Below are 19,205 nucleotides of genomic sequence, written 5' to 3' on the forward strand. Positions count from 1 at the left end.
ACATTTAGTTATTTACATTTTGTTTTTAGTAGTGTTCTTCTTCATATTTCTATCCTTGGTGTGATTCCATGATTTTATAAGTTACACATAAAGGCCCATGAGCTCCTCATGCTGTGTCCAAACTCGTCCTTCCAAACTCGTCCACGCGGGGGGGGGGGTGGCGGGGGGGTTATGGGGGCGGGAGGAAGGAGGCGTCAGATCAATAATGTTATTGGGCCAGTGATGAAGAAAAAGGAGGGGCATGAAGCCGAGGGCAGTTTTCATTCAGTGGTCTCATGTGTCTGGAAGCTGGTTGATGTCGGTCAGGTTGGTGTCGTTGAGGATCACTCGGATTCGCTCCAACGACTCGGCCTGTCGTATCCGCTCCATCTGCACCTGAGGACGCAGACACACAACAAGCCGTGCATTCAGATTATGTTTGTTAAACCTCTCTGCTTGCCAGACGTCTGATACTACTCTTATGGAAGGAGCAAACACCTCCCACATTCAGTAGATGGATTAGAGACACCATGTTTGTCTTGAAAACTGGAGAAAATCAGATATACTCTGAAAGGTTCCATACAGAGCTTTGAGAGAACCTGGACCCCCTTCTTGTCGTACTATGAGAGCATACAAAGCCCACTACAAGAGGAAGATTAGATTGCAACCCCCCCATCCCCTCCCCCTCTTTTATTTTTATTTCTTTTAAAATTTTATTTACCTATTTACCGATTTATTTTATTTATTCATTTATTTTTAATTTTTTTCTCCTTTAATTTAATTTTCCTCTTTCTTTCTTTTCTCTGCTTGGTCTTGCAGCAGTGATGTATGCAATTGTATTGTATTGTATTTTAATAATCTAATATCTCTATATACATATATATATATATATTTACATTCTATGTACTTCTGTTGCATGGGGTAGGCTGGCTGGGGGTGGGTGGGTAGTATTGTGGGTAGGGGTATATCCATCAGACTTGTGTCTATAATTGTATAATTGTATTGAGTACCCAAAGAAAACCAATAAAAAGTGTTAAACAGATTATGTTTGTTAAGATATGGAGGCAGAAACACAGATGCAGGAGGTCTGGGGTTCGATGCCCGGCTCCGAGTGTGTACTGTAAAGTCTTTAAAGTGGTACAACAGACTGGAAGAGCCCCTGAACAGATAATAAGCAGATAACGTTTATTTAACTTTGACCCCGATGACTTCCATCTCACCTGAAGCGTCTGAGAGAGTTTGACAAAGTCCTTCTGAACCTGTTCACTGACGTCCAGCTCCGTCTGCAGCCGCTGAGCTTTGCCTTTCTCGTCCAAGGCCTGACTCTCCAGTGCACTCTGCAATCCCCACGCACACAAACACAAACACACACACACACACTAATCAGACTCACAACAACTGAGTGGAGAACAGAACCGTGATAAATATTTAACTGAAACACATTTGCGCTGAATAATTTAAAAGGATGTAGACTGTGAAATCGCCGGCTGTGGGACCGGTCTCGTGTCAGACTACAACTGTTTCTGGATTTTTAGAATCATAATGTTAAATATTTACAACATGTACAGGCTCTCTCTCTTGTGCATAGACAGAACATCCTGCTCAATGTTAAATTACAAACCACATGCTTTTATTTTACAATGAGGAAACATTAAATACCACAACATTGAAGTATTCTCTTAAAGGGAGGATGGAAAGACAGAACTGTCCAAGGAGCTGCATCACACTCGAGCTAGATTCGATATAACATCTGCAATGCTCTGATATGATTGGCCAGTGGATGTTTCTGGTAGTTTGGTGCAGCACCGTGTCAAACTGACCTTTACAGTGATCATCTCTTTAAGTCTGTGCTCCAGGCTGATCCTCAGGCCCTGGAGGTTCTCCAGTGTCTCGGTCTTCTCCGCTAAACTTCTCTCCAACTGCATAAAGAAACAGATTACAACTGAAGGGAGCGTTCAAACGTTTTTTAAAAACCTACAAGACACCAAACAACAGTGACAGATTTTCAAAATAAAAGGCTAAATACATTCAATGTTTTTTCGGCCACTTGGAGGCAGCAGAATAAACTATAAACACAGCATCTGATTTATATATATATATACTTTAATGGTTGTGTTTCATGTTGGTTTCAAACATGTTAAAAAGCCACAGTGAAGTGAATCATCTTTCTTCACTGAGCTTTTCTTCTTCTTCATGAAATCAAAGAGAAAAGTACCTGTTCCTTCTCGGCTTTTATTCGTTCCAGCTCCGTCTTCAAACTGGAGAAGGAAGCTGCAGGAGGGAGACGTCATTAGAGGATCTCACAGAACTCATCTGAATCTCAGTGCCCACATGTTCCCTCGGGAATAATAACCTGGCACCTTGAAGATTATTACGCCATTTATGAATTATGGAACAAAGGGAGCTGCTTGGCTGAGTGATGGTGTGTCAGTGTGTTTGTGTGTGTGTGGTTATGTGTGTGTATGTGGTTGGTTTGTGTGAAACAGGCAGTGAGAGGTGGTTTACATGAAAAACCCTAAAAGCTGAGAACAGGCAGCTTTGACTGACGACCATGAAACACTCAAACATGGACGTGTTTGTTTCCGCAGATTAATCCAAGCAATTCACAACAGTGTGTTAAAATTGATTAGTTGATGTTACAATTACTAATTCAAGAATCAATTTGAAATACTTCCCAAATAATTAAACTTATGTTATTACACCTTGGGCTCAGAGAACTCGTGTTTGTAGTCTTTACTATTTTGTGGATTTCCTATAACCCTAACAATCGATTCAATTATATTTCAATACTCAGCTACAGTTTAAATGAGTCAGAATTATTAAAAGCATCACATCACACACATGGAACACTTTACTAATATGCCTAAAGGGACGGGATTTAATGGCTGGATCCATTTTGAATGAATATAGTTCTGTGATTCATTTAACTCTACAGACAACAAATCCATTCTTGAATTTTTCATTCTGTCTATGATCTGATCTGATTCTTGTTTTTGACCTTTCAAGCATCTGCACAGAAAGAAAACACTGATGTAAACAAACGTGTGCTCGTCAGCGACAGAGTTGATATGAAGAGCGACTAATTGTGGCACTTCGACTTAAATTAAATCTTCCACCGATTGGAAACACTTGTAATAACTTTATTTTGCAAAAACTACCAACCAAAGGCCAGATTTGTGGAAGGGAAGTCACGCTTTGGCAGGGAAACTTTTTATTTCCTGTTCATTGTGTTAAAAAAGGAACTTATGTGCATTTCTTTAGACTCGACACAGGCCAGTGCTCGACCTCAGTCTTTGCTCTTATGCAGACTATGACCTGCAGCAGTGCAACAACCATTTCACCTATAAATAAATTTGAGTCAATATTTACTGAAAGACAAAGTGCAATTAATATTATATCCAAGGGCTAGAAAAGGTTAAATGAGTAAGGACAGATAAAGTCCGTGGTTCAGGCATCTGTGGGAAATTATACTATATTTTTTTTAACTAATATTCTCCACCAAACAAACTAGCAAAAGATAAACACAAGGGATTTGAAAGGATTAAAACTTAATAACTAGAATTAGATCTAATGAAATGCCCCTGAGTCCCAACCCAGGCTGCAGCTTCAGTGTTGCGTGTTTAAAATATAGAGAATCTAAATCTACATTGAAACATGTTATGATTAATCTATGGCATGGGACAACATACATTAGTGGGAATTATCTACTAATGCACATTATAGCCACTTCAAACACATGTGTGTGTGTGTGTGGGGGGGGGGGGCACTACACTCTCTACAGTTATTAGTCTCTCAGCTCTGCCATTAACACACACACACAGAAGCAGCTCCAGTGAAGCTTGTTTTTCGTACCTTCCAAGATGTCTGAACGACAGAAATCAACGGAGAAGAAACAAAAGCAGAAACAGAGGAAAATGTAAGAACTGTCCATAAAACAAAAAGTACGTGTGTCGGATGCATTGGTTAGTAAATGATGAAACTGAACAGATGAAACTGAACCACCCGAGTCTCACCTATCTCCTCCTTGCAGCCCTCGATCTCCAGCTGCAGCGTGTCCTCCAGGTTCTCCTTCAGACACTGCTCTGCCTGGAGCTGCTCCTTGAGAAACAGGATCTCCGCTTTCAGCTTCTCCTCCATGTGATCGGCCGACGTCCGCAGCGCCACCGTGTCCTCGCGCAACCACACCACCTGCCCTTGTAGCTCCTGGAGAGGAATCAGACCGAATCACAGGGGATCAATGTGTGGGATCATCACCATCATATAGCACAATCTGGTATTATGATGAGCAGAGACGAATAAAAACAACATGGAAGCAGCTCCCAGGCAGAATGGTGACTTTTTAAATGTTATTGTTCACTATTAACATACTTTTTATATATGTAGATGGTGAAAAAGATCGGTTACACTATTTGCAGTGTTCACTATAACACCAAAAAATATGTCTGTATCGGCTGATATAGACAAAAATACTTCGAAATAATGTAACTTATCCTCACAATAAAACAAACTCTGAACATGTGTTTGAGAGACACTGTATAAAGAGGAAGAGGAAGTCACAAATATAAAATAGTGTTTCCAGGGATTTGCTCGTCAAATCATTACGCAAGGCTTTAAAAAGGTCATCCACTCAATCATCTAACGCCTCGTCTATTAGATTTCAACCTTTCAAAGCGGCAGAAGATAGATCCTACAGCTGTCTGAACATTTCAATGGTTTTTGTCATCTCGATCGTAGGCAGCTTGTTGAACCACCAACAAGATGTCACAGGACCAACAGCGATATTCTCCACCTCCACTGAAGCTCCACTCTTTTTTTTAATCCACTGGACCAGAGAGAAAGAGGCTCTGAGTAACAGTGTGTGGGAGGAGATGTGTGTGGAACCTCCTGAACAGAGCGGAGGGTTGTAAGTCGTAAAAAACGTTGCATTCTCTTCTCGTCGTGAGGCTCAAAATGAGCCCCGGTGCCATTGATCGGCGAAAATGAGCCGGTGGAATCATGAAGGAATTACCACAGGCAATTAGCTCCTGTGCAGGGATTATTTTCTCCATCAATTGGTGTCATATTCCTCCCTCTCTCTATCTCTCCCTCCCTCCCTCTCTCTCCCTGGCATGAATGGTTTATAGACGGTATATAAATGGATAATGTGATGCATAATGGAGAGCTGACTCTGAGTATCCACAGCAACACACTATTAAGAGTCAAATCATTGTGAACCGGGATCATCAGTGTTTTTGTTTTTGCTGTTGTAGAATGTCAGTAAAAATACATTTACTCATGGTCAGTACTTTCAGGAAGTGTCAGTAGTACATTTGTAAAAATTAAAGCCAAAATCAACACATCTCTTTTTATCCTGCACTGCATTAAAAAACAATTTGTACAACCACAGCAATGTTTCTGTAAATATGACCAGTTATCGTAATGTTCTGTGCATTCAAAGATCATAGAAGTCCCCGGGGAGAAGCTTTTCAAATGGTGAAGTCGCAGCACTTTTACTTGTAACAGTATTTCTCATGTATAATAAGTATATTTCTCCAGTTAACTTTCACGAGAGGTGAATGCACTGCACACTTTTAGCGATTATCATTTGGAAAGAAATTCCACTTAAGATAGTAAATCCTGATTTTAAAGCTCTTATCATACTTTTATTGTATCTTTTGTTAACCTTGAATTTCCTATCTTATTGTATTATTTATGCTTTACATCACTAAACAATTAAATCTCAACTAATCACTTACCACAAGGAATGAGGTATAAAGGCCGGGCGCTGTCATTAACGCATTATATCATGTAATTGAGTTTTGAGGCAGAGGACACAGCACGTCTTGGGCTTCACCTACTTGCACAGTGTTGGGCATCTGGAAGTCTTCCTGTCGCTGGAGCTCCACGTGCAGCCGGTGTTTCCCCTGCAGACTCTCGTTGTCTCTCTGTAGTCGACTCAGTTCGTCGGCCACCTGCTCCCTGGACTTCACCAGCACCGCCTGGAAGAGAACAAACCACACAAATCACTCGTGTTCATCCTGTATCAGTTTGTTTAGCTCCTGTAACCAGCTCCAATTCTGAAACACAGATTGATTCCGCAGCAAGTTTCTCCTCCTGGAGCCACGATTCCACCGATTCCCCCCCCCCCAGAACTTACACTTTGCTCAGAGCAGCGCTGTGACTCACTTCATGACAGTATTAAGACTCATGCTCCTTCAGACCACATGAAGCTAATGTAATGTCTCGTTGCTCTGGCGGACGTTTGAAAGACCTTCGAGTCACATTGGGGGCGTTCCTGCTTCCGGCTGCACATTCATTACTGAGAATGTTTGTCTCACTGGTCATCGTCCCGTTTGTCCATCTCTCTCTGGATGATATTCTGCGAGAACGAGTAAGTAGTCGACTAAGAACTGCACGTGATGTACAGTGTTTGTTTTTTTCTCTGTTGGGATCGAAGACATGATGAAACCGAGAGCTTCATCATGTCAGGGAATATTTGTGGTCATGAAGAACAGTGAAAGTTTCTTTTTAAAATCCCAAAATTGACCAGATGTGAAATGACTAGGTCAATTATCAGTTAGTAGAGATAAAGGAAAATTATATAAACAAGTGATATAATCAATATGCACTAAATTCTCAGTTTTCCTTGTTCAAACCACATGATTATTAGCCCAGATCTTTCATAAGATCCCACATCGGAGCCACATCTGGATTCGACACGATTCCGGGGACTCTCCCACACGTCTCCTCCTCTGGCCAGATTTCTAACAGGCTAATTATCTATGGTGCTGCTGAACTGTATTGTATTATACATAAACTATTCCCGAGAAGTATAATGCAATACAGTTCAACACTGAAAGAGGAGTTTTTACACTTACTTTTCTTGGTGCACATGGCAATAGTTGCAGTGAAGAACAAATCTATGAATTTCCCTCACGGTGGAAGAGCAACCTTTGGACATAACTTAATTTTTTATGAGTGGCAACAACTCCCGAAGCCAAGAGCTCCTTCGTATCAACAAATACTCGCGGTAAGAAGGAACAGAAAAGTGAACCCATAACACGTAAAGCCAGCATCCCCGAGCTGCAGTTCACCGTGGCTGCAGGTCAGATTACAGAGATGGTGCTTGTTGTCAATCCAAAAACAATGATATGCTCATTTGAAGGGCGTATTTCTTGCCAGTGCAAACTCAATCCCGTCCGATATTAAACCCTGTGACCTGAAGACGGAACGAGGGATCCGAACACAGCTGTCGAGAGCAGGCAACGCAGAGGCTAACGGAGGGAGTGTGCCGCTCACCATCTGCTCCTGTGTGTTCCTCTTAGCGTCACTGAAGGCTTGTTGTAGTGTTCCGAGCAGCGCCTCCGACTCCTGGACTCTCTGCATCAGGGCGGAAACCTGCAGCACAAAACACATCGCTGAGACAAGAGCAGAACGCCTTGAGGGCTCCTCAGACATTTACAGAGATATTTACAGGACAGGAACATATGTTGGTGGGAACACTGTGTTAATGTTAGTCAATGAATGTCAAGTGTATGATAAGTAAGAAAATACAGTGGAGCAAAACGTTGGTGAAAGTACTGTAGGTCCAGAGAGTTCAGTGTCTGTGTCGGCTGGGAGTGACATCTGAACCCACGGAAAAGATGCACTTCCTGTGTGTATCCCCCAAAGCGATGCAATCTGAGCTCCTGCAGATTCACAACTTGTTGTGGGGGGGGGGGGGGAAGGGCGTCTTCTTTTCACATCTATTATGTGAAAAGATGACGTAGCCCACAATGTTATGCATGTTGTTGTGTGAACGGTTCATGGAGAATTGAACCCAGTGAGCAGGAGGATAAACAAACAAAATGACTATCAACTCGATCAGCTGCAGTAAATCAAACACCCGAAAAGAGATTTAATCAACTTAATCATTTCGTTTTCAGACCTTAGCAGCCGTTTCCTCGTTGCCTGCTTTGACTGAATCCTCCAAAGCCTGTTTCTCCGTCATCGTCCTCTCCAGCTGATCGTTGGCCTGACGCAGCATCACCTGCAGCTTCTTCACCTGGAGCAGAGAGAAAGACAGAATCCTCTCATCAAACTGCTGATCACCTCAAACGCAAAGTGGCTTCGTTAAATTACAACTCATCATGTTTTTCGGGCGATGACACATTCCTCCGGCCCCCACAAAACTTGAAAGAGCAGATGATTTCGGTGCTGAAGTCGTGATATTTCTCTCATGAAACCCAGATTATCAAGAGGCACCACTTTGCTATCTGATTAACATATTTGTTTCATGAAGAAAAATCCAAATGGTTTCGGATTCTGCTTCACAAACGAGAATATGAAAACAGACCTGGTCTCGTGTCTCGGCCTCTTGTCCCTGGATGGCCTGGAGCTGCTTCTCGTAGTTGGAGCACATGTCACAGCGTCGGCCGAGCTTCCTGCCAGCGTTTTTCACCTGGAGACAGACAAACACTTAATGATAACTGTTCGATAAACATAATGTCTAACACATAATACGATACGTTATCTGTTAGTCTACCTGTCTTGAGAGTTAGAGATACACTCGAACACAGGGAAAGACATTTTTAAAACTGGCACGTTCATTAACAGCTATTTGATAAATCAACTTTCCTTTTTCATCTGACTTACTATTTAAAGATCATAGATTAATTCAATTCTGAAACAGGAAATTCACAGACAGTGTACTTTTAAGAAGGGGATTGTTCCTCTAGTGAATAATATTAAAATAATCTGACCAATTTATGGGAAGTTATGGGAAGAAATCTCTGGAAAAAGTTACATGTTCCCAGAAACTTTTCATCTTAAAAACACAGAAAACTCTTCAACCTTACCAACTGTATAAATGTAATGTGCTGCCATAACCACTATGCAGCCACTAAACAGTTTGAACCACATTTCAACCGTTGCTCAAACTGAGAAAACCTCCGTGAAGCCTCTGCAGGAGGACGCACCTCTTGCTGCAGCAGATTCCACTCGCTGTCGCTGACCAGCCGGTAGCCTCCGGGCGGCAGGTAGGCGTTGTTGGCCGTGTGGGAGATGCTCGACAGCAGCGACGCCGTCTCCTCCTGCTCGGGCGTCATGGCTTTGATGGCCTTCTCCTGGTCTTTTGTCAGCAGGAAGTGGCTTCCCGTCAGCTTCATCGAGCCGATGGACGAGGTTTCCCCAAAACTACTGTCCGTGGCGCCGCAGTCGGCCCCCACCAGGGGCCCAAAGTCCGACTCCTCCAAGTGGCTGGCCGACTTGGCCTTGTGGTTCTGGCCCCCGAGGCCCTGCTGGGCAGACAGCGAGGAGCCCAGGCTGTCCGTGGACTGAACTCTCCGCAGGTTCTCCTTGTAGGGGTCCATGGTGCCCCCCAACACCACGTCAGTATCTAAAGAGTGCATGGAGCCGTGGGCGCTGTGGTTGGCGTGGGGCTGAAAGAGGAAGAGCAGATTAGGTTCTGAGAATAAAACGTAAACATTAAACCTTCACCTGGAATGAATTGTGTGATTCAAATTCCATTCACACTGCAGATGAGATGAATAATAAGCAAAAGGGACTTTTTAATATTCAATAACTAAAACCAAGTGTTTTAGAGGTAACCTGTGGAGTTTTCAAACCTTTGTGTGACTCTGATACCAGTGGAACTAAGAGAGAACACGCTGACTTCTTTCTCCTGCAGCACAGTCGGAGTCAGGACTGCAGGAGGACACGAAATGTAAAGTACTCCTCTAATATCCAAACCAGCCCAGTGCAGTTTAGAACTGATCTGCATGTTTTCAGTTTCTGTGACGGAAACTGAATCACGGAATAACTCAAACTGAAGACAGCTGGTCAAGACCTCTGACATGCCAGAAATCCCACTGATTCAGATTTCTTTCAATGTCCTGATTGTTGATCATCCAAGTGTCATGACCTGGCTAAAGCTGTGGAACTGAACTGTATGCACAACTCACAGCCATAAACTACGACATCCTTTATATAGTCTTGGTAAACACACACTCTAAAGGTTACAGGAGAAGCAACATCCTTGGTAATGTTTGCAAAGACGAACAAATATTTGCCTCACTTAGTCAAGACTGAACTTTAAGTGAACATTTTGCCTCCGTACACCAGTGCAGTTTCAGTCCCTCCCATTATACCTGATATATAATATGATGTCACAGTCACCTTTGACCTTTAACCACTGAAATCCAATCAGTTCATCTTTGAGTCCAAGTGAAACTGCTCAAAATGGGAGGAAAGTCCCTAAAGCCAAACGTGAGATATGAAGTTCAAGAAGCAACCGTGACCTTGATGTTTGACTTGTGATCATCCAAATCTAGATCAGTTAATCTGTGAGTCTAATGGAACATTTGTGTCAAATTTTAAAGGATTATCTCAAAGTAAAAAAGGGTTTGAGGTCACAGTGACATTGACCTTTGACATGGTGAATGTCCTATGGATGTTTTTAAGTTACAGTTAAGGAAGAACAACGTTTCTCAAATCATCTCTGCTCCCGAGGACAGAAGTGACGGGAACATGTTGTGTGTCTGAGGATCACTTTACTCAAAGGGAACATAACACGATGATAATGGCCTCGGCTCTGTTCTCTCTCAGGGACGTATCGAGTATCGCTCATACCTCCTCCACGCTCAGCCCGAGGAAGGAGTCCTCCAAAGGCTCGGTGTTGTCTCCTCCGTCCTCCTCCTGCATCTCGTTCACTTGGCTCAGCCGCTCCTTCTCATCCTCCTCCTTGGATGGAGACAAAAGGTTTAAAGTCATAGTTATTGTTTCATGTTGTGGTCTGCAGTGGTGTTGACCTGGACTACATTATCCTGAGGAGTTCTGGACAAGGTTTCTCCTCTTCACTCTTATCAATCACTGTAATCTGGAGCGTTAGAAATAGAAAATACTATATTTTTCAAAGTAAAAATGTGTCTGTTCCGTCACATCTAAACAGGCATATTTAAAAGAAACGTTTGCATAAAAGACACTAATAAAACACTACAAAGTTGTGACGCTGGGGGTACCTGGTCCTTCTTCTTCATCTCCTCCACCTGGCGGAGTTGTTCCGATGACAGCACGTTCTCTATCCTCTGCATGTCCCTCATGAGGAGGCGCTGGGACTCCAGGAACTGGTCGTTGGCTCTCTGCCACGTGTGCTTCAGCTGATTGTGCTGCTGCCGCTCCAACTCCAGCTTGTGGCAGACTGAGAAGGTTGGGGCAGTGGTGCAGAGCGGTATGGAAAGATTAGGTGCCAGAAACAATAACTTAGCACTGCATGTTTATGTGTCTATTCTTTGTGGCCAACTTTCACAAACGGAAATCTAGGAAGTCCTATTTCAATGTGGCTTTTATTGTGAAAACAAGAGACCCAAGAGACTAAAGAGCAAAAAACCAACTTGTCATCAAGATTCTTATAAAAACAAATATCACAAAGTACCCTCATGCAGCTCTTTCCGTAGTTTCTCTGCGTCTTCCTGCAGGACAGATTTCTGCGTGTTCAACACGGCCACATACATCTCCAGGTCCGTGCGACACGACTTCTCAGCCTCCAGAACGTGATTCAGCTCTTTGACCTGAAAATAAAATAAAATCCGAAACATGAAAAATGTGGTTCATCTTCTCTCCTATCGTTTCAATTTGTAAATGCAACAGTTTTATTGATGAGGTGGTTACTGGTATGTGAACCAACACGTGATATTTCAGTTACTTTGAAACTAAAACGTAGTCGTGAGGATGCAGCCTGAGAGAAATGCCCGACTCTTCTGCTGCTACGTCCTCTGACTGTTTACCAGCTAGTCCCTAACTCTGTCAGTCTGTGGTTGAGTGGCACAGAGGTTGTTTTTTTTTTTGCTGACAACAGCCATCTGCTGCGGCAGGAAACACGCTCGATGGGAAATTTGTGGAAAGGCTGTGGTCGCCCCTCGATTCCGCTCGGTTACAGTAGATTCCAATGGTGACAAAGCTTTAAAAAAGTGGCAATAAAATATCCAAACATCCATTAAAAGGACTGAGACGTCGCCTCGGTCCGTCTGCATCATCACAGAAGACTCATTCAGCTGAAACACTGCGCTGCATTGTTACCGTCCCACACGACGATTAAACAAGTCGAACTGAAACCAAAACCGCGACGATCTGCGAAGAAAAGCAACTGTCAACGTTTAGCAGCCGTTTTTCATGCCTGCGACTGCTGAGAAATACTGACAATAAAACACATTGTAGCTGCAGTATAACGTCTTCGCAATGGCACCACAGTAAAATGACTTAATAACTACTGTGTCAATACTGTCAGACATAAATAAAACTGTTTCTACCAACAACAGTCAATAAATCATCCTATGAAAAGGTTCTTTTATGAATTTTACAGACAAGTTGTCAAGCAGAACATGAATTTAAGTCAAAGAGCTCTCTATTATTTCATAAAACATGATATTTAAAAAGCCTGTCACATGTTTTTATTTAAATTACCATTTATTTTACTTTCTCTGATGGCTCTATCGCCCCATCAATGCTCAAGTAAAAGTGAATATACTGTACTTGGGTAATCCACTGTTGCACCAATACGTGTATGTCACAATATAATTACCAAAAAAATGTCATAACCGTCAATATGACCTACAAAAGGCAGGAAGAAGTATTTTAATTTTATTTTATTTAAGGCTTAAATTCAAGTCTTTTGTCTTTCAAGACTTTCAAGATTTTAAACTGCCAAATGTCCCAAAATTATGAAACAGAAAAAAATTATGCAGTCTTGGTATTTCATTTAAAGTAGTGCCTCTTAATTTAACATTTGACTTGGTTTCTTTTGTAAAAAGGCATTTTCCGAATGTGAGGTTTTTCCGGTGCGACCGAGGAAAGGAACATAAAACTAAAAGAATGGAATAGTTTCCTATTTTTAATATAATTAACCTTGTTAAATTTGATGCCGCTGCCACTCGTGGTAAAAGAAACTTCTTATTGTGCATTGATTTTCCACCATGAATCATTGGTTTGTCGCTGACTGACCTTGGAGGCCTCCAGTTCTTTCACCCGCTCCCCGGCTGTGGTCAGTCGAGCCTTCAGGGCGCCGATCTCCTTCTCCATCGGCATCACCACCGAGCGCAGCTTCTCCGCGTCCTCCTGGGCCTTCAAGGGGTTTGGAACTCGCACATTAAAAATGTATTCATGTGGATAACTGCACAGCTTACACTTCTTTCATGTGCTTCACTTCCTCTAACCGCAGCAAAAACACACGATATAACATCATCATAGAAACTGAGACGGATTGTAATTCAGTCTTTACTTAAAAATAATTCAGACTGATACAAGGTAGAAAACAGGAAGTGACATCAGAGACCTGGGTTCCTGTTAAGGTCAATTTTTAGACACAGTGAAATGAAAAACACTACTTTCATAGCATAGTTAATTAATGTCTTGGTTTCTTTGAGTATCTAGATATCGAAACCTCTCTTTTTTCTTACAGTAAAGCATTTAAATATTTCTGCTCACAAATTTGAGGTTTTAATGATAATTTATTTATTTATTTTATAATCGGGTTTTGTATATTTCGACATATTTCATACTCTAGCCCAACTTGATTGTGTATATTAATTTTTAATTTAGTTTAGTTGAGCTTGCCAAGACAAACTCCAACTTTGTTGATATAGCAATAATGTAGTGAATCGTGATTCTTGAATTATTATTAGTCTATAATCATAATAATAAAATAGTGACAAGTGCCTGTGATGATTTCTCACAGCCCAAAGTATTTTATAATGTTTTCTTTGATCAATCAAACCCAATGATTCTTAGTTTACTGTCAAATACAAAAAAAACACATAAAATCTTCACATTTGAGAAGCTGAAACCCGGGAATACGTTTGGTATTTTTATAATAATGACTGAAATAATCATTTATATAATTATTGATTTATTTATCTGTCATAACGAACTGTAAACATGGGGTTGTGATGGCTTCACAGCTCTCTACGCTCAGTTATGTCTAGCAAGCCAATCGAAGGTGACGGATCTGATCGGTTTTGCAATCTCACCAGACGCACATTATCTATTTTTAGTCTAAACTATGTGACATCTCAACAACTCTACTGCTACTCACAGTGAAACCTGGAGCTGACCTGGTGATGTAAAGACTCCTGTGCCTCAGTCTGGAGTCATTAAATCACCAGGTCAGCTCCAGTTTGGTGTGGAAAATCTAAATCCAATTTATAGGTGTTTATAGAGAATTAGTGTAACATGAGCTATCGGCTGCCTGAAAACTCAACCATGGTCAACACCTCGTGAGCCGTCCAGCTGGCTCCGGTGTCTGGCACCGTCTGAGATGTTCTCTGGCTCATCTCCATGTTTTTTGTTTTGGGTTTTTACTTAAAATGTGCGGTCACAAACCAGAAACTTAAGATTCCATATCAACAAAAACTCATTCGCTTGCCAACAAAAAAACGATCCGTCAAACCAAAGGAAAAGTCTTTAGTACAGAAGTGGAGAATAAGGTTCAGCTTCATGTTCAAGACTCAAGGTAATATATTGAATAAAGAAACCTACTTTTTTCATTTCCTCCTCCAGGTTTTCCTCCTCCTGGCCCACGGTGAGGCGGCGTCTCAGGTCTGCCATCTCCCGCTCCATGGCCTCGCGGTACTGGTTCCACTGGGCTCGCTCCTGATCCAAGCGCTGGTGGAACTGGACCTCGTATTCACACACGGTTTCTTAGAAGATGAAGCACATAATCCAATAAGAACAAATCTTTCAGGCTGGTTTTTAAACCAACAACCACATTTCATCCCCCAGGCCATAAGACTTTTAAACTCGTCTGAACTGCAATAACTCCACCAAACCAGCACCCTGGAATATCTGCATATTTGCACCAGCACCATAACAAGCATATTTAAATATTTGCACTACTGCACAAATTGAACATTCATCTGTAAAGATATATATTTAGATTAGGGCTGGGCAAGTTAACTCGTTTAATCGAGTTAACTCAAGTGATGAGTTCACTCGATTAATTATTTTATCTCCCATTAACTCAGGTTTGATTATTTATTGTTTTATTGTGAAAGTCAGGCTTTTATTTTGTGAAAGTCTGTTGCTGACTGCTGCAGAACAGGAAAAAAGAAAATAATTGGCGGATAAACAATCGAGTTAACTCATCACTTGAGTTAACTCGATTAAAACGAGTTAACTTGCCCAGCCCTAATTTAGATGTATATATTTTATTTTCTATTTTAAATTTTTGATATTCTATTTCATTGTTATTCTATTTTATTCTTTTTTATTCTATTTTATAATATTTCTATTTTTATTTTATTTTTTTGGGTTGAAATTACTGAGCATTGCTTAAAGAGAGTGTGTGACCCAAGCATTTCATTGACAGTGACTACTTCATGTTATCTCTGTGCATTTGACAATAAAAAATCTTGAATCTTGAATCTTGACAAAAAACAAGCAGATTATATGTGTTGATTTAAAGATGTTTTCAGTTTTGAGATCGGTGACGGAGGTTTTCACTGCACATTGAGGAGCCGCTGGTTTCTACCTTTCATGATGGCCTGCAGCGAGGCCACCTCCTCCTGCCACTGGCTGCGGACCTGGTCGATGGCTTCCTGTTTGGTGTTCTCCGACACGGTGGCCACAGCTTGGATGTTCTCGATCTCAGACTGGGCCTGAACCAGCTGGATCTGGACGGAGCTCAGCTCGGCGTGGGCTCCCTCCAGCGCCGCGGTCTGCCTCTTCCACTCCTCTGGAGACAAATCGAGAGGAGAGGGAAGTATACAAGAGAACGGAGAGAGGCTCTTCAGGTTAAACGATACCAACAAGCTTGTGTGTTTACGGATCCGTACCTTCCTTCATAATAAAAATATCTTTAAACTTGGCTCGTTTCTGGTTGAACTCGGCCTCCAGCTGCTGTTTGAATTTGATGAACTCGTCCCTCTCCTGCTCCAGAGCTGCCACTCGCTGCTGCAGCACCTCTGGAAGGAAGATGGAGAAGACACAGGACAGTAAGTAATCAACCGGTAGTTACATATAATGGAGTTAAGAGTCTTAACAAATCCTCCAGTTGGGAAACTGCTAGACTTTGCAGAGTAATTCCGATTAACACATGTTGCCCAGGAAGATAATAATACACTTCAAGGAAGGAAGAATTGTCCTAAGAGAAAACACAACTCTCAAACTAATGCATTATATTTTTCCAAGTCATAGGTTTTCCAACAATCTAGTGCATCTAACTTCCTGCTTCTTCCCCTCTGTTATTTAAAAGCAGCCAGTCAAGACATGGGACGACTGTTTCCTCCGACTCAGACAGACGCATGGAAACATTTACAAGCACACACAGCCGGGTCAGTTCAGCACCGCCACCGTCATGTGACGGCTGAACGCTGAACACTTAAGTCTCATGTGTTCCAAGTGAATTTCAACAGCCGGGATTTAGTGATCAACGAAAAACGAAGGAAATACTTTCTCTCCCAATGATTTGTCACAGTGTCGAGCTCCTTGTTCAGATTGTTGATTTAAGATTGAACAAAGATCAGATGAGTCACAATGTAAATACAATAAACCAGAGGAGCTTCAACACGGATTCACAGACCATGCAAAGACGGATCAAGCTAAATCTCAAGCTTCTCTCCGGCAGTTTACAGATACAGAAACCAAGTGATAGAAGCTGATGTAAGATAATTAAAGATGGACACATTCTTCTGCAGCATCAATTCGAAACTAAACAACCTTTAACAATAACTTACGGCAGAAACTAAACACAGTTTTTCTACATTAATCGTCTATACAATATTAGAAAATACTGAAGAACTATTTCCTAGAACCAAGCAGCCGTCATCAACTTGATGTTTCCTCTGAACCTTAAAAATATTTAATATAAATAAGAAAATAGGAAAAAGAAAATCTGCAAATCTATAAAACTGAGAAGCTGGAACTAGGAAAACGTTTTTGCTGGATAAATTACTTAATTATCAATATAGATGTTGACATTTTTTATGGCAATTAACTAATCGACTAATCGTCACACATGCTCACAACCAGATTTACACACTGATATTACAACAAGCTCCAGTTCTAAGTATTGACCTGAAATGCTCTACAATCTACACATTCCTTTCTGACTCTGTGTTTCTATGTCTATGTCTGAGCTGTTCAGGTGAGAGATAACAAAACAAGTCAAAGGTCAGACGCGTGATGATACTACTCTGTCAGGAATCATTCAACAGGCTTCACTCAAAACACAGACACTGAGAAATAAAGACTGTCAGCAGGAAAATATGTTGCTATAACCTCAAAGATGCATGTGGAAAAACTTTTACTTCTGCAGAAGTGTCAATAAGTAGTAATAACAGAGTAATAACAAAATCCAGCTACAACTGATGATTTCATTTTGGAATTTATCAAATTCAATAAGAGTTTAAAACCACGACCTTCACTCAGGAGCTGAAAACATAACAGAAATAATGATGTGACATTTAATGGGATAATTAACAATATAGGCAGAGAATTTATATTTATTTATCTTTATCAAGCTGCAACAAGCTAATGTTTTGTAAATTCTTTGAAATGAATTCTTACACATTGTATGTTTACCACTAGTCAACTTACAAAACAACTCATGACTCACACTTCCACTCTTGCACACATCAGCATTGTGCAATATTATGTTTTTATATTATTTTCATGTGCAATATTAACCCTCCTGTGCAATTAAACCATTCACATGCAATCTGTGTGACATTACTTGTTGATAATCATCATATAAATTAATTATAATGTGCAATATTTTCAGATGATTTCAATATAACGTGCAAAATCTCATGTGCAATATTTCAATATCATTTGCAGTATCCTTTATTACTTACTCCTTTATCGTTTCATTTCAACTTACTGCCACTGAAGTTAAGTATCAGTTTAAGTATCAGTTTCTCTCAAAACACTTGATTTTATTATAATAAACTTATATTTTTACTTTATTCTAATCTTAACTTGTATTTTAGACGTAATACTAGTTGTATCTTTCATCTTGTCTGCATTTTATTCCACTTTATATATTGTTCTGTCCTGTAATATTGGAGCAAGTTTCCTTCGGGGTAAGGGTTAGAATCCTGTGTTATTAAACGTGGATGAGCTCCTGCAGGACCCTCGGTGGTCCCCGGACCCCCGGTTGAGCAGCACCGGGGTGAACCTGCTCCAGGATCAGCCTCCTGCTCCGGTGCTCCAGCCCCCGGAGGGAGTGACTGTTCCCCGGCCACTCACAGCTCAGAGAACCGGGCTAATCAGACCCATTTGACCCGAGTTAACCGCTGACCAGGCTGGGCCAGAGCTTTACATCACATAAACCCGGACTAGCCTCAGCGACGAGCTACCGTGCTAACGCAGCCCAGCTGGTGGACAGGCAGCGGGGTTAGCTCGGGTACAATTAGCACGGCACGGCTCGGGTTTAAAGCAGCTTTAACAACAAACACACCAGGAGTTAAAAGCAGGATCCGAGCCGTGACAGCCGGTGACACGTCGCCCGGATGCTAACGAGCTAATGTTGTCAGGGATGCAGAGGCCGCTAGCTCCGGTGCTGACGCCCCGGGAACCCCCTCCTCTAACCCGGGTCACACACCGGGACACTCACCGTCATGTTGGGGCGACGGAGCGGGTCCCGGGGCCGGCTCGGCCATGGTTTCCTGGCGGGGAACGGGGGGCTGTTACCGGGGCAGAGGGGGCAACAAGCTAGGAGCGACCAAGTAAACAGGCTAACATCACAACCGCTGCGGCAAGCTAGCGACGAGCGGACTCCGCTGGTTTCCGGTGGCGCTTTCAAAATAAGTGATGTTCGATCCCCACAAGAGATCAAAGGCCACTGGACATTAAGCCTTTGATATTGTTAGCATTTGTTCATGAAAGGTCAATCTAACATATACAAATACACATAAAAGTAGTAAAGGTAACTGTATATGACATCAAACAGAGTATCAATACACAGAAAATAAACTGTCGGTGCTCGGGGCATATAAACTATAAAAATAAAACACCTACAAAGTTGGACTTGTTACTTGTTCGTCTCAGCTTTTAATATGTTAATTTGATCAGTTTCCTTCGCCATTAGATTTAATTGATTTTGTATTTTATTTTAAAGTTGTCCTTATTTTTCTTGTTGCCTTAGATGTGTAATTATTGTATTGTTTTGTTGTTGTTTATTGTAATGGCTGTTTTTAAATTAGCTATAAAAATAAAATCAATTTTATCATTATTACAAACGGACAAACTGAGAATAAAGTTTTATTGTCCTTTGTATC

General features: G+C 41.5%; 1 protein-coding gene across 1 annotated transcript; it reads right to left on the reverse strand.

Annotated features, from left to right (window-relative positions):
• Positions 1–172: 172 nt before the first annotated feature.
• Positions 173–18,650, reverse strand: rabep1 (rabaptin, RAB GTPase binding effector protein 1). The gene is made up of 18 exons (XM_061085775.1): positions 18,542–18,650; positions 15,762–15,890; positions 15,458–15,661; positions 14,467–14,627; positions 12,934–13,053; positions 11,369–11,504; positions 10,956–11,134; positions 10,567–10,677; positions 8,916–9,377; positions 8,294–8,398; positions 7,886–8,002; positions 7,258–7,356; positions 5,817–5,957; positions 3,993–4,182; positions 2,195–2,250; positions 1,800–1,898; positions 1,200–1,316; positions 173–375 (listed from the first exon to the last, which is right to left on the reverse strand). Exons 1-18 carry the CDS (start codon positions 18,585–18,587, stop codon positions 274–276), a joined length of 2,574 nt encoding a protein of 857 aa, XP_060941758.1. The 5' UTR covers positions 18,588–18,650; the 3' UTR covers positions 173–273.
• Positions 18,651–19,205: the final 555 nt, after the last annotated feature.

This window comes from Limanda limanda, chromosome 14, assembly GCF_963576545.1.
Source record: "Limanda limanda chromosome 14, fLimLim1.1, whole genome shotgun sequence".
Taxonomy (NCBI): domain Eukaryota; kingdom Metazoa; phylum Chordata; class Actinopteri; order Pleuronectiformes; family Pleuronectidae; genus Limanda; species Limanda limanda.